Here is a 17,195-nt window from a genome sequence, read left to right on the forward strand (position 1 = left end):
GTCTGAATACCATACTGACTTGTTTCCGAATACCTGACAACATGTCACTGAATACCTGATGTGTCACTGAATACCTGCTGTGTCACTGAGTACCTGAGAAGACTTGTCACTCAATAACTGACTACATGTAACTGAATACCTGAGGACTTTTCACTGAATACATGACAACTTGTCACTGAATACCTAATGTGTCACTGAATACCTAATGTGTCACTGAATACCTGATGACTTGTCACTGAATACCTGACATGTTACTGAATACCTGGTGACTTGTTATTAAATTCCTGATGACTTGTTTGTTCATCTGATCCCTTGAAGAACTGATCTTAGCTGTGATTGTTTATGGTGCAGCTATCCCTCCTATCTAGGTTCATTGGTTACAGTAACTTTAGGGAACCCAATGCCTGATTCTGCAGTGCAATCCATATTGCTGTGGCATTTCATGTACAGCATCTTTCTATTTATATCTGTATGTAGAGTCAGGAGCCACCACGCCCTCCACCTCCACCTAGCTATCAGCCTAAAAAGGTCTCAACATTCTTTCATGTCTTTTTGCATGGCTTACTGACAACAGTTGGTTGAGTTTAACTGGAGCAGAATCTAAACCAGTGACATCTGATTGGACATTGTACTAGTGCCCTACCAACTGAGCTATCCGCCTGTATATTGCCAGTCTTCCATTATGTTGGCAATCTTCCAATTTGTCATTGTCTTCATTCAAGGGCTGCTAGTCAGAAGAACCTAAATGTATGCCATGAGTCCAGGGATCACAGCCAAACATGAACCATACTGTCAACCTGGGACATGGCTTATTACAAAGTTCGTTTTCAGACCCGAAATCATTTTGATATCCACAAGTCAAGATTGACCATTCATTGGCTTACATACCACATTCCACCACCATTTGGCTGGGGGTGGGGTGGTCCCTCATTCATTGGGTATACGTATGCATATATGTATTTTTACTTTGGATATTTTAATGAAGTATATATCCTAGAAGCGATACTGTGGTCTTCCTTGGAAAAGTCATAACCATGTCCATGGAACTATGCCACCATTTCATAGAAACGTATTCATCGTACGGCAATGAAGCTAAGAATGTTTTTTTTTGTTTTTTTAAATGAATGCCTATGGGCACTGTTATGCGTAAAGGCTAGCTCATACTTCATGCGAATGCGATGCAAATTTGACGTCATGAAACATTCGCTGCAAAATTCGGCGGAGTTAAAATTGTATTCAACTATTGTGAATTCGCAGTGCGAAAATTTGCCCTGACATCACAAATTCGTGTTCGCATTCGCTTTCGCGTTGAGTATGAACCAGCATTCAGAAATTCTTTCAACACGTAAATTGATGTTGCCGGTTAATTTGAAATAGTATATATGACTGATGTTATTTGTAGTAAACATTCCATAGGTTGAAATGCTTCTTGTTACTATTTAACATGATAATGGGCTATTTGTCTGTCCAGGCCAGCCAGTTATCTACAGGTGCCGGTCCTATGTCTCATGTCTCAGGCTTAGACACCCATGGACCCATCTCTTACCAAGCTACACCATCTATAGGCCAGGTCTCTACAGCACCTACGTCAGCTTTACAGCCTCAAGATTGGCAATCAACCCAGGTTTCTAACATTTGATCTCCATTTCCTCCTGTTTGCTTGTGTCTCCCATTGCCTGCCGGTTGATAATAACATTGCTGACTGTGTTGAATTTCAGGACAAAGACATTTGCTAGGATCCATTGTCATGTTGATCATCATTTTTAAGTGATTCCAGTTGTACTAACAATAATTGCATTCATTGTGCATGTTTTTCCCCCATGTTATTTGTTTGCTTTGTGTTTTATGTTTGAGAAATATTCTACCAGGATGAAAATGTCAAGCCCTCAGACTGGTATGACTTGTATGGTACATGTATCATAATGCTTCAATATTAGTACCTTACATTGTCAGGATTTGCATCAGTAAGGTCAAGACTGTGTTTTACAAGACGTTATGGCTCGCTTGATGGATGATACATGTGTGCAGAGTGTTTGGCACTAGCACCATGTACATGTACAAATGTATCTCGTTTATGAGTTAATGTGTGGTTCTTAGAACAACCAGCTAACTATGACCTGATATGAAGTCTAATCACAAAGACTCCCTCAATATTTATATAGAGAGAGGAGGGACTTTGGAATGCATTGAAGATGAGTGAAGATGAAGCGGGTTTGTGTGCAATCAGAATAACATGAGTCAGGTGTACTTTTATGCCGTGCGCACTTGATGCCTGAGTTGGTCATGAAGCGCCCTCTATGGTTGATACATGGAGTCCATAAGGTGGAACAAAAAACTTACTAGGCTAGAATTGTGCACTTCACCAGAAATAACCAGTTTTTCTTAGAATCACACATAATTCACAAAAGAGATACTTGGTGCTTCCAAAAACCTCTGAATTCAGAGACCTACGTATAAAGAATTATATCATTTTAACATTCAAGTATGATTTACATGTAAATATATCCCTGTTATGAGTTATATGTAAATAACACTTGTATGAATTCTGCCTCAGTGACAAGTAAAGTAGAATGCAATGTAGTTACATACATGGTTTGCTTCAATGGCAATGTGTTTCATGATGCATGATGTGACTGATTCCAACTACAGGACCATTTCTGTAGCCTCATCCTGAAATCCTAACACATTTTTGCAACTGACATTTATCATACTTGACTTTCATTAATTTGCCAGATTTGTAAGTGAGTCTGTAGTCAATACAAGTCACAACCAAGTCAGCATGTTCATCTCCTGTTGTGACCTGATGTGTGACCTGTCATTGACTTGATTTCAAATCTGTTAAACATTTGCTCATACATGTATGTCATACCAAAAGGTACTATAACAAGCGGTCATATGCTGCAGTTCCATGTAAGAATGACTAATATCCTAATCGCAATGGACAATGGCTGATTTGTTTTGTTTGCAGGTTTTCATTAAATTTTGATTCATTTCCTTCAGCTTAGAAATGATGTTTTGATATAAAGGACAGTATGTTGCTTCAAACCGTTTGGGGTTCAAACCCTCAGAAGGTTCATGGTCTATGTGTGTTCTTGGGCAAGACACTCTATTACAATTGCCCCTGTCTATCTTATGGGTATCGTGACAGTTGAAAACAGATTGTGATGATGTTGAACTAAGGGAATAAATGTGTGCTCCGGAGGTTTTTATCACTCTGTTTAATACCACTTAGAGTCTGGGTGCTGATAATTACCCGAGCCGAAGGCGAGGGTAATTATCAGCACCCAGACTCTAAGTGGTATTAAACAGAGTGATAAATACCGACGGAGTACATATTTATTCCCATTCATAAATACCTTTTCGGTAAAAAAAAAATCATATAATTCGTTCAAAACATCCCGATTTTGTTCAACAAATTCACTTTATGCTTTTTGAAACATCCCTCCTGCAAAATAATGGAGTGTTCAGCTGGCGAGTAAGATGAAAACAACCCTTTTATGGAGATTGACGCGCGCGTATCATGTTCTACGCGATGTCGCGCAGAACGCACCTGGCGCGTTGCGTTTTGAATTTAGAACTATAAAATTCTAACTCCCTGGTAGTGTTGCGCATGCCTACGTGAGGATTGTGAACGTTCAACCAATGAAACGATAAGAGGCACTGGATTTTTAGGAGTCCACATTTTATTGTGACACTGGAAAAGTGTTTAAGACCAGCTAGCCATGTCTTTATCATCCGTTTAATACCGGCCACGTGACGGGCTCTCGACCAATAGGAATGGCTAAACTGTCTGAGGTATTTATGAATACTGCATAATCTGATCTCATGGCCAAATGAACAGGGGTAATGATTATGATTGGAGTCATTTGAATAAAAGGCAGTGATCTAAATGTAAATGTGCCTTGAAGATTGGACACTGCTCCTATCTCTTTATTATTATTCTCAGTTTGTACTCTTTGTCAGCGATTCCCCAAATATGATTTCACATTTAATTTGTCATTAACTTTTGAAAATGAAGGCCGTTTCATTTGTGCTATCTCCTATGAGCAGATTTGACATTGAACACAGCTGAAGCCACAGAATATCTGATTCTGACAGGACCTATAGATAAGGAATGGCTTGAAGCATAAAACCAGCATGAACAAACTTCTGATGCTATACATGTTCTCTGTCTATGTTGATATCATTAGTTGCTGGATAGTGTTGGTAATGTTCGTCAAGCATTTGTCATGTCACAGCCACCAACCGATGCAATGAGCAGTCTCAGTTTAGGTAAGATGTATTGAGGATGTCTGTACAGCTTCATAATCAAGTCCCTTTCTGGATCCTTAACTGTGTTGATAAAAAAAACATGCGAAAACATGTATAAATATCTGCATCAAGACCCTGACTTGGGCCAGTCTGCATGGTCTTTATAAACCATGTGCCTAGTGACGTCCTGCCAACAGGCAACCACCGGGCAACCCAAACATTTCAGCATCTTTTGCATGTTATTTGACCCGCATCAAACAATATATGTAAACAATTATAAAATCGTTCATATTTCAAGAGGTATACATGCAGTGCTGATGAAAACGTTTTGCTGTTGGCATAACGTGACAACAACATCCAATTTGTAAACAAATGGCACATGGTCTAAAATACTTGGACATTCTCAGCATGCCTTTTTTGTCCAAATACATCCCTATCTGTAGGTAAGAATCCAGATACTTGAACCACACTTACTACTTTTTCAGCCTGACCTGCCACTATCGTCAGTATACTCGTGTGGCTCAGAAAAGAACTCTACATCAACAATGGTTGCCAAGCAGGAAACTGTTGTTTTTTCTGACTGCTACCAGAAATACCTTCCATGACATTACAGTGAGGGCACACTTGTGCTACAAGGCCACACTCCATTCTCACTGATGATCACACTTGTAAATTGGTCATTTGTTTGACAGAGAATGCACCTCCGAGGCCACCCCTACCACAGGGGGAAGTCCCCCCACCCCGCCCACCTCCCCCAGAGGAAGAAACAGAAGCACACTTCCATGAGGCACCGCCTAGCAACCAGCCTATTATGGTATGACACTGACTGCAAATCATTCAAATAGTACGAGATGAGATCAATTATCAGTAGTCAGATATTTGTCAATTGATACCATACTTTCGAAAGGGAATACATTCAGATGAAAAGAAACAAAAAAATCATTCTTTGTTGAATTGTCACTTATTTTAATAAGTGAGAAACTATTTTAACCGCTCCTTAAACTTGTGTAGTATTGTAAATGGGGTTTTTTTAACCAAATATCCATCTGCTTGTAACTTGTAATATTTTTCATTTACATTCATCTTTATCTCTGCAAGTTGGTTTCACTTCTTGCACTTTAAGCATTTGTTTATGGTAATTTCTGTATTTTTCTTTCAAGGTAAAGATTTACGAAAAAAATCAACTCTCAAATTACTTCATTGGCTTGATGTCTCCAGCGCACTATTTCCAGAGAATACAATATACACGTACATATATCAGCTTAATGTGCTTGAATAATTGGGAAATAACTTGGATATGGGCTCCGTGCGCCAACAAAAGAGGACGCGTTTTTACCTCTTTTGAGAGCTCTGTGGACGGGACACACTGAATGTAAATGTGCCAAAGCTATTAGCCACAGCGTCTTCGCGTGAGCGTCAGGTGTCGTCGGCGCGCGAATATGTTCGAATTCAACTCGCGATGGTCTCCGAGACTAAGCCCCGCCTCTAATAACTTTGGATATATTCGAAATACGCAATGGATGGACTGGGAACCAGTCTATGTCATTCCAACTCTCCTTTTCTGGCCGTTGGTGGGGTACATGTGCATGGAGCCCATAAACCTTTTTCCAATCAGCTTTTTCTGGCTTAATCATCCATTCTATAGACCTTATGCATTCAGGTGGAGTTAGAGGGCAATGGTCTTGTATCCTTGGATAACCATGAGTAAACATTTGAGCATCCCTTGTTAAAAAATATAACAACAAAACACAGCCTGTGAGACACCCGTAGTGCATAAAGTCTACTGACTGTTGTCATGCCATACTGGTATAATGAGAAACCCATTCACAGAGCCTACCAAGGTCACTAATGACTGACAGTAAACAGCTAGTTACTCTTGTGTGCTTGACCTTCTAGAAAGCTGCCTATGACTTGCATTTGGAGACACAGAAATGGTCCAGCCAGGGCAATGACCTGGTTGCTGCTGCTAAGAAGATGGCTATCCTCATGGCTCAAATGAGTAAACATGTCAGGTAAGCAGTGCCTTATCACGTTGGTATTAGGTTATTGGTCAGGTCAGAATGTTTAGTAATTTTGTTGTTATTTTTTTGTCAGCCATGGTTTGCCCAACATGGCCAAGCTTCATGGAGCTTCTCAATAGACCATTTCTCTATGTGTTAAGCATGGAAGACAATGTGAGAACCAGTTACAAGAAATGCACATCTAATGACATTTAGTTATTGCTGAGCAATCTTTTCTATGCTTGGGAATTATAGGGCTCGTTCAATGATGGCCATCTCTGTAGGAGAACTGCAACTGCGTATTTTACTCAATTAAGCACGCATTGCCTAGTGTTGAAAATGTTCCAGACACGCGCGCTTGTTGCTCAAAATGTGTTCGAAATACGACTTATGTAAGTTGACGCTCAAAATGCTGATGCACGTGGATGGTCTGTAGGAAATGACGTCATTTGAATGAGACCTATTGGTCTGTGTAGCAACTCTATGCAATACAATGGGCCTCTGGTTTTCAGTGGGGCCCAGCATTAGTAAAACAAAAGACTATGTAACTGTATGTTGTAATGACAACATACAGTTACATAGTCTTTTGTTTTACTAACACAACTGTATACATATAAGCAATTTTCATTGAAAAATTGAGTGCCAATGACAGGTCATTTGCAGGGAGGGTGAAAACCTTCTTTTTTTTGGAGGGAAACACAGCACCAGTCCAATATGGCTAAGTTATTGAGTCGCTGGTGCTAGGCAACCTACATGTATTCTACTGTGTTCTTTGATTTTCATTCACATCATTCAGCATACCTGAAGTTCACTCATAATTGCTATTTGCAGACTCTAATTGTTCCCGATTTTCCTAGAAAGGCCCCAGAATCCTGTTGCATGGTTTGTCAGCTTGTCAGTACTAGCAGATGGCAGCTACAATGTATACGTGGTGTCAACTGCTGTGCAATAGACGCTGACATGAATGCTCCAAAACACCAATGCCTGTACTATCTAGCAGAGTAACATTCAAACATGTTGGTGCATGATAGGAAATGCCTAGTTGATGGTTGTCTGTTTGTGTTGGTTGGTTTGTTTCATAGGGGAGAGGGAGGCAGTAAGAAGGATTTCATCATGTGTGCTCGGATGATTGCTAAGCAATCAGGAGAAGTGACTCGACTGGCTAACATCATAGCAGATCAGTGCACTGACAAACGCATCCGATTGGTAAGCATAGCATTTCTGTTCTGACCCAGTGTCATTGCACTGCTCACTGTAAGCATCACTACAGCAGAGATGTCTCTGCTAATGGTTTGCCTATATCGCAAATACTTGTACATTTACATGTAAACAAAGAATTGGGGCTTGAGTGCGTGCATACACATAACATAACTGAGATTCTCTGCCGACACATTCTTTCTATAAAATATAGCAAAAATGTCCATACTAACAGTAAGCATATATCACGAGTTGGCAAGGAATTTAGGCTTAGTTGCATTTGTTCCTGCAGTAATTAAAAATATTATGCTTAGAGGGTTAGAATATAATTTGACTGTTAGAATGTCAGCTATGTAAGCACACAGTGGTCATAGATCAGCACATTGTTATTCTTAGGAGAACGCATCACAAAGTTGCATGAACTCACTATTCTAAATTGCAAGCATTCACTCGGTCTAATTGTCCACTTTGTTTAGAACATGAAGCAAGTGATTGAGCGAATCCCAACATTCAGCACACAACTCAAGATCTTGACTACTGTCAAGGCTACTATGCTGGGTGCACAAGGTGAGTTGCACTCAATTCCACTACACCTCACTGTTTATGGGTCGGCTTCAGGATTCAGTGCTCACATTTATTGGAGGCAACATCTGTCATGCATATGGCTAATACCTTGGGCTTATTTCACCACTCATACGTGATGGAATTCAATTTAAAAAAAATTGGTTTTTGTTTTCAAGTTTAATTCAATTTAAGTGAAATTTATCTCCCCATGTGCACATAAAACAATCAATTAGTATACGTTCTGAAATATTTTTTAGATCGAGAAAAGTATTTGCAATGATAGATTTTTCAAAGGGTTTTGTGACATGGTACTTACACAGTCTACTTTCCAGTCGTATTTATAACAAAGATTTCTGTTGTCAATTTCATTTACAAGCACCTTATTACTTGATCTGATACTAGAATGTTCGCTTTATACATGGCTCCATGATCTGCATCTGATTGGAGGTTTGATACATCAGTTTTTTCTATGCTTCATCTACGTGCAATGCAAACATACTTGGACAGGCAGCAGGTGTACAGAACGTTATGTGGAAGTTTGACTAAATCAAATGTGGATTCCCCTGCATGGCTCAACTGGATTTTATTTTTGTATTCAGATCCTGAGAAAGATGAGGAAGCGACTGAGATGTTGATTGGTAATGCACAGAACTTGATGCAAGCAGTCAAAGAGTCTGTACGTGCCTCAGAAGCTGCTTCCATCAAGATACGTACTGATGCTGGACTCAAACTACGCTGGGTGCGACGTAATCCATATGCTTACTAACTCCATATGGAAAGGCCCGTTTCTAGCCAGACGTGGCCGTCCCGCATGATTGTCGCACTCACAGTATATTTGTTACTTGAATGTCTGAAGGTAGTTGCTGATTGATGCTAGTGACATCACTGCAGAGTTCAGTTATTGAAATGTGACTTGATTGCTGACATGACTTCTTGTAACTACACCATACAAATGATGAATACAAACTAATGACTACAAACACACACGCACAGTTCACAGTGTGGCACAAACACAGCAATTGTTTTCTCTTTGTTGAAAAATGACTGGGTTTGTAATGATGTATCATTTGTCAAAGCAGTGACTGTCACCTTGTATCCAGTAACTATAAGCATTGACAATTGTCAACTCACAACCAACTGACCACCAATGGACTTTGGCAATCCCCTTCCTTTCCTTTCCCTCCAAATCTGCCTGATGATTTATTGACCCTCTTCCTTACGGTCCAGACTTGACTTTTTACTTATCTGTTTGACCAATGACACTGTTGAATCTGTGTAGCCCCCGCTGCAGTGTGCCGGAGGTCACAGGTGCAGATACTGCTCTTGTCAACTTTTTGTTAATTCTGAAACTTTATATTCTATTTGCTTTGAGTTGGTGCTTAAGATATTCTTCTATGCAGGTCATTAAAAAAAGCAGCTTTAAATAGTATGAGATGGAAAATGCCAGGCATAGTAAAGCGAGTCAGGTATAGTAAAGCGAGTCAGGTATAGTAAAGCCAGTCAGGTATAGTAAAGAGAGTCAGGTATAGTAAAGAGAGTCAGGTATAGTAAAGCCAGTCAGGTATAGTAAAGCCAGTCAGGCATGGTAAAGCGAGTCAGGTATGGTAAAGAGAGTCGGCCATAGTAAAGCGAGTCGGATATAGTTAAGAGAGTCAGGCATAGTAAAGAGAGTCGGGTATAGTAAAGAGAGTCAATATCACGCTATGGTAGGGAAAAACAGACTATTGACAATAGAGTACCACTATCAAGCAGTTACCTTCAACAGGCCATTTCATAACAGGGCTGCATATATCATCTTACCATGCAAACACATCGCACTACCTCTAAGATTAAAGTGGACATTATTCACTCATGCATGTCCAAAACAATGTACATGTAAAAAAAAAACCTGCAATTCCATGTCACTTGGTGCATAATGAATACCTCAGGTGATGTCTGCAAATGGTTGTTATCCTTTTCTCAAAGTCCACTGCAGAGTGTGATATAACTGATGAACAAAAAAGACCAAGCACCATAGAATAATCCCAAATAAGCCTTGAAATCCAGAATCTCAGTGCTAAGCCATTGTATGAACTGAGGAGCTTTTCCATTGTTTAATCCTCTCAACAAAAGACAGCACTGGGGCCCTTGGTTTCAGTGCCAATTTGCAAATCCCCTATTAATGTTGAGCTGTCACAATATTTGTAAGCACAAATATATCAGATGGTTGATGACTGTCTAATGAACTGCCTCTCCATACTGCCCCAACCAATCACAAAACAGCATGGTCAAAACATTACTTCAAATCATCGACATAGATATATTAACAAGTATTTTTATAATAGACTTTATTTATAGCAGCCTACTTTTTGCCACTCTTTTTCTTTAGTCGATGCATAGAAAGTGTGAAATGTATGAAATAAATACTAATCAATGATTTTCATTTTTAAATATTTGATATAATTAAGCAATAGAGTTTTAATTATTTCATAGTTACTAATATCGTGGAATGTGTGAATACATTCTACATTTGTATTTTGATTGGTTCTTGAAATGTGGAAAGTGACAAAACTTGGACTTCCTATGTTAACTGTGTAAACTAATTTATTATTAATATTTTACTTCGTAATAGAACAATTTGTCATTTTCTATTTTGTAAAACTTCCTTTTGAAGAAAAAAAAATGACTTTGCAACAAAATTAAGGCCCATCTTATGGAGCTGCCGAGTATGAGAAATATTTTGCTTTATAGCTTAGACGGGTTACATTTCCGTGAAATGAGAGCTTACTTACACAATAGATCGTTTGCACTGCAGCCATCTTGGAGGTGCTTTTGTTCAACAGGGACATGCATGGCTAGACCTATTCATGAGATGAAATGTACCTCCTGCTTTCTAGTGTAGACGTCTTACCACTCGACCACCGAGCTTGCGGGGTTGGTTGGCTGGTTTGAATCTGATGTAGCAGGGGGTGTCACAATGAATATACATATATTCATAAGATGGAATTTGTGTCAGGGCGATGTAAATTCAATATTAGGTTTTGCCCTTCACCTATGTGTAAAGACTGTATACTCAGTGTGTGGACCTCTTAATGAATTAATATAACAAAGCACACCTCCAACATGGCTGCTACATGCAACCCATCTGTAGCTCAGTGTGTTTGCTTCAAAAGTGTAAGCCAGTTACATGACATTGCCTTTATGCTTGTGCTTTATTGCATTGACGTCATTTTTAATATATCTGTTGCATTGAACAGATTCTTGCATAGAACACTATTGAGCTAATTCAGTAATGTTAAGTTCATTACATGTATTTTAGAATATGCACAATGTGCGTAGTGACATTCTCACAGTCAGTTTTCAGCTAGACTGTAAAGTCATGTCACTTGTTTCTAATCTAAAGAATGACAATCTAAGATTATGATCTCTGAACTGACGCAAGTAGATTTGTTGTATTGTAAGCGATTCGGGAAGTCAATGGATTTAAGGTTCAGCAAATACTCTTCTTTCTTTTTTTCAAGTCAATACATGTAGCTGTAAGTGGGATATTTGCCCGACAGCCAACTAATGTTTCAGCCTATTAAGACATGTGGCATCACTGCTTATTATCAGACTTGTATTCAGGCACCAAACATGGAGGCTGAGTCCGAGTCATGTCTCCTGAGTCCGAGTCCCGAGTCCCACTGGTCGAGTCCGAGTCACAAGTCACAAATGTCGAGTCACCTTTAATATATTTTGGAAATTAATTTGAGGTACTGCTATAACCTCACAGTGTAAATGTTTCAATTTCTATCAGGTTTTTCTCTAATTTAATGAACTGGTATACAATTAATGAATGTTTATGAATGCAATGGTGAGAATATTGTCATGAGATGAAAGATGGAATGTTTATGATACATTCAACGAGGCGAAGCAAGTCCGAGTCACAAGTCTGGTTATTATAGCTACATGTACACATACATAGCGAAGTGTGCAATAAGGAGCAAGGACCTTGAGTTTTTGCCCATAGCTCTATGAGACGTTCTTACGTTGATGCAAGCGTGTACCAAGGTGACCACTAGTCAACCAAACATCTTGAACAAACTTGCACAGAACATGGCTTTCATTTGGAGTTAGGTTTTTGTACCCTTATAATTTAAACAAAAACGTGTGTTTGACCATGGTTTTTTGACATTAATATAGGCCTATAGCCCGTTATGGATATTGTTTCATATTCATTAGAAGTGTCATGCAATATTTTGAGAGGATGAAATAGGAATTTTTTTTTCAATTCTTTTCTTTCTTTTAAACTTCTTCACATCACCTTGTAAGATGACTGTTTGTTCCTTTTAAAACGTACCCTCTACAGCAAGAACTTTTAATGTTGCTCTTTTTGAGTTTCATGCAGAAAAAAATAACATGTATTTCTGATTTAAAAGTGCTGTTTTCCTACCACTACCAGTTAATTCACTGCTGAATAAGACATCAAACAAAACGCTTGCTCCTGTTTAGCTATGGAATAATTCAGGCAGATCTGTTTTTGCATCGGACGTGCAAAATAAAAGCCTTATGCAGAAGGTTGCAGACACAATAAAACAATTAACAATTACTTGGCAGAAAACAAATCTCATATGTACGAGAGCACATGGGATTTTGATGGAGCAGGTTACCTGTAGAATTACTGCCTTGACTAGTGATTTATCAATCCTGTAATTAACGTTTTCTAACTCTGTAATTATATCATACATGTAAGTGTAACTGGTAATGTAACCGATGTGTGTAATGTAGGACGTACATGTATATTTAACATGCACAGTTTCACCGAATGTAATCACATGAAAAAAATTAATCACTTGAAAAAGAGGAAAATAATTTGGTTTTTATTATGCATGCAAAAGTGAATACTGCCTTTGAACACTCACATTATATAATAATTGACAGAAATCTTTCAACCATGGTGCCTTGACATTTGCTCAGTGTACATGTATTCAATACAAGATGTGATGCCATGCCTGTAGGTACGGTATGCATAACACGGGACAAACAGGTTGCTATAAACGTCTTCCTCTAATAATTTCTGTAATCAATATTTTACTTATTAAATTCCACCAGTCTTAGCTGTGGTCGTCTGACAATGTTTCTGTAACTGCTCTTCCCAGTGTACTTTGTATTTCTGGACTAACGCTGTAGTGCATTATCAATGCGTGTTTATTTATGGTTGTTTGTAGTTTTGTTTTAAGAGAGCTTCAATTAAAATGCCTGGCAAGGTAAACAGATGAATTCATGTCAGTTTCACATCATTTGTTCGCAGTTCGCATTGGACAAACTGTTTGCCCTGCTGACACCAGGTTGAGCACACCCCACCCCACCCCACCCTTCCTTGCGAGTATATGGAGATCAGGTGACCAGGAAACAAATCCTGTCTACCTTTTAGCTTTGCTCGTACCCCCCGCCCTGCAAACAGGGCGCTGGGAGGACTGATGAGCTTCACAGAATCTTGTGAAGTGACCTATGACTTATATATAAAGCATAGTGGCTGCAGCTGTTCAAGACCGCAGTTAGCCAATGCGCACAAATGCTATCCAAAAACTTCCCATAGAAATGCACACATTCCATACCGGATGTGATTGCTTTTTGATTGCAGACTATGTGGACAAAGTTTGAGCGTCGCATAATGCAATCATTGACCCTTTGTGAATTCAAAACGGAGCCTGAGCAAGTGACAGAAATGGCAAATTTACAAAACAGGTAAGTTTTACAGGTTTTCCTTCATTATAACGCTTTTCAACGAAAACAAAAGCATTTATGAATGAGAATAAAGAAGTAATGAATCAGTCTTAATGGCCGTTTGAAACCTTGCAGGGTCGTGGTCATGAGGACTTGCCAGTCACAGGTCACGTAAAATCTATCCAATTACAGCATGAATTCATCAGCCCTTCCCAGCGTCCTGTTTGCAGGGCGGGGGGTATGAGCGAACCTTTCACCATGGATGGTCTGTCAGCAGACTTGAGTCAAGCCTAGGATACAGGGACTTGCGTTCTTGACTTGAGACCCGCCTAAGTCTGCCAAAAAGTAGTCTCATTTTAGCTTCATTCAGCATTCCCTTTTATTTGTGTATATTCAGGATTAAATTATTGTGCAAATAAAGCAAACCATAACACAAGTCACAATATTTTCAAGGATATTCAAAATAATCTTATTTACAAAATACTTTCCAATGGAAATACAAAAACTTTCTTTAGATCCACCAAAGAATTTATCTCCACTTTGTATTGATGGTCAAGAAATGTTTCTAATCTAAAAAAAAAAAATGATACACTACTGGACCTACCGACATTATATCAGATAACTATGGACACGCTAACAAATAAGCTTAAAAAAGTACAAATTTGTTATGTTACCTATTAAGTAAATACGTCAATGCTGTAATATGTGCAACCATGTATACATACAATATACAATACCAAGGCATGATTGGCAGCCACAGTGGGCCAATCATCATGCTTCTGTTGGTTTCATTATTTACATGTTTGTCTATGTACATGTCATATCAGCTGATATCGGTTTCAAATATATACAACACTTTCAGCTGGAATATCAGGTGGTTTCAACAATCGCAACATGCATGGCAACACAGTTCTGCAGCCATAACTTCTGCAGCTATTCTATAGCCACAGCACAATACACATGTATTATGCATGCGGCCCTCCAATATAAACACAATGTGAATTCTACAGCTATAAAACATAATATCTGCCCTCCAGGCAAGTTATGAGGACCCAATAACCTCCGTTCAGTTTTGCATTTATTACACGCAGTACAAAACTACTACAAACACAAATATGAAAGGTTTGTTTGCAGCACAGATGCCAGTTTTCAACAGGGTTTGTTTTCTCCAAGAGGCACATGATCTTCATGAATGATTTTGTTTCACTGACGCAAAATGTTAGTAATACTAGTTGTCTTGTGATACAGCAGCAAGTAAGAGCACTCCACAAGTTGACACTGAAACAATTAACGTTAACTGTTGGGACTTCATCAAGCAAGGCAGATGACAGGCAATGTGCATTTAGTACGGTAGATAGGTGATGGGATTGTGCCTTTGATGATACAAGCGTGTCCTTTGAACAAAACATAGGTAGAAAACCAAGCAATTTTCAAAATGGCTGCCATTGCTTGTTATTCTACCTATATTTTTCAAAGGGCAAATCTGTGATGGCCTTATAGCCAATTATCTTAAGACATACTCTGTGTGCCAAATGCCATGCTTGTATCATCAACGGCACAATTCCCCCAAATATTTGGCTTATCGCCCCACTAATTTGGTTGCCTTCAAGTTACCTGTGAAAACTGCCTTGTGTGGCTTGGCTCTAACTACGCAAACACAGTAAAGAGGTCATTAAGGGACCGTCACATTACCAATGTCCCCCTGATCATTTCATTATTTTTCAATCAATTTCATGTACACTCCAAAACCTGTTCTGCACATGACTTACCATGTAGGCTATAAACAGGATTGAATGAGGCCACGTGTGAGTGGTAATCAGCTCATAGCTGCACATCAAATCTTCATGTATGTTATTTATCAGTTACTGCAATTCCACTTTAGTTGACATAACAGTCAAGATGCTGTGAATACGACCACATGAAAATTCTGTCATAAATATGAAACCAAAGTGTTTTTTCCTTCTCCTTTTTTGTGTTTTTAAAGTATAATATTCCATTTCCATCCCAAATAGAATTGGAATATCTTCCACACATTTTTGACTGCAATTTCAAATAAACATGATTACCACAAACCCTGCTTATGACGGTATCCTTGGGGTTCTAGCCTGCATGCTGATTGATATGTGGAACCGTGGCATAAAACACTGCTAATGTGACTTGCCCCCCTGTGTCTTTGTGGTAGCATCTCTTTTTACATAAAGACAATCAATGAATTCCATGAAGTAGATTCAACTTCGCTTGAAGATGACAGCTAAGAAAATATGAAGTTTTCATATTTATGTCCAGAACACCCAAAAAAGAAAAACATGAATTTCAGTTATATGCTGGGATAATAAAAAAATATATTATTTTGTAAGTACATGTAATGCCAAAACATCAATGAGAAAATTAAATTTGGCTGCATTGGATTCTCTAAATGAGAACTGTCAAAAAGTTCTTTTGAGACAGAAATGCATTTCATAAAGACACTTGCAAACCCCATGACCCACAAAAGTCAAAGATATCTTTGTTTTGAGACAAAAGATTTGAAATTCAAAATGGTTATCAGTGAAGACAGGCACAAGGGCACTCGTGCGTAATAATAAGAAATGTTAGGACTTCTTGTAGTCAAATGTGCTGAACGTTCAGAGATTGCTATTTTGCTACAACTTTCTGTGTTACTTATTTGGAGATTTCTTGCATTATATTGGGCCACTTTTGGTTCTTAGCACACGTGTGCCTTCTTTCCAAACCTTGTCTCCTTACGTGGTCAGTGCAGGATGACAAGCACAGTCTTGCATGGTTTATGGATGGATGGCAACACTCAGCTAACCTTGCCTGAGTGAGTGCAAAATGACTACTCTGGGCTATCAGTGTCAAGAAATGATTCATTTGCCAATCCAGTCAATCACATGTCAAGTCACGTCACAAGTCCTTCCTGTTCAGTTTGATAAGGCATTCTTTTATCACTCTTCATCCTCTGTTCAACAATTAAACAAACAGTAATGACTGTTACTTCTGACTGGTTTGTGATTGACTAGTGATTGATTCATCAACTAAGCTGTTGTGAGTGATCATCGGTAAATACTGCCACACATTTAAAAAAAGAATTACACCTGTAATTGTTTCATTTACATTTTCAACCAATATGAGTGACCCAATATCAGTAAGGGAAGTTCAATTAATTTATCTTTGCAAAAAGAGTCTTTCTATTTTACACAATTTATTCACTGTCCAATGTCATTCATCTGTAACAACCTCAACTGGATTTGGTTGTCATCAGATAACTACATTTCGGTTATTTGAGGTAGATTCAACAAATGGTTACCACAGCTTCTTCATCAGTAGAATCCGTGTCATTTCAATTGTTTGGCAGTGTGATTAAGGCTAATTAACAAAGATAGTGAAAAGCAAAGAGATTGAATCATGGCATTGTGACCAAGGTACTTTCAAATTCAACTCAATACATAGAGATTAAGTCCACACTGAGGGGCGCCATAATGATGTCATTCTCTGGGT

The 17,195-nt window shown here is 38.7% G+C and overlaps 1 protein-coding gene across 5 annotated transcripts in view; it reads left to right on the forward strand.

Moving 5' to 3' along the window:
- LOC119725907 (vinculin-like) overlaps positions 1-13,250 on the forward strand; it is a 45,090-nt gene extending 31,840 nt beyond the window's left edge. For 3 of the 5 annotated variants that reach the window (XM_038197513.1, XM_038197515.1, XM_038197516.1), the window contains 8 exons: positions 478-528; positions 1,472-1,624; positions 4,191-4,272; positions 4,944-5,065; positions 6,148-6,263; positions 7,334-7,457; positions 7,925-8,015; positions 8,612-13,250. In XM_038197513.1, the coding sequence (XP_038053441.1) occupies positions 478-528; positions 1,472-1,624; positions 4,191-4,272; positions 4,944-5,065; positions 6,148-6,263; positions 7,334-7,457; positions 7,925-8,015; positions 8,612-8,778 (906 nt within the window). In that variant the 3' untranslated portion in view covers positions 8,779-13,250. The remainder of the gene's footprint in view (positions 1-477; positions 529-1,471; positions 1,625-4,190; positions 4,273-4,943; positions 5,066-6,147; positions 6,264-7,333; positions 7,458-7,924; positions 8,016-8,611) is intronic. The other 2 variants (XM_038197517.1, XM_038197518.1) reach the window with 1 other exon arrangement.
- The last annotated feature ends 3,945 nt before the right edge of the window (positions 13,251-17,195 follow it).

Source organism: Patiria miniata, unplaced genomic scaffold (assembly GCF_015706575.1).
Source record: "Patiria miniata isolate m_02_andy unplaced genomic scaffold, ASM1570657v1 HiC_scaffold_19, whole genome shotgun sequence".
Taxonomy (NCBI): Eukaryota; Metazoa; Echinodermata; class Asteroidea; order Valvatida; family Asterinidae; genus Patiria; species Patiria miniata.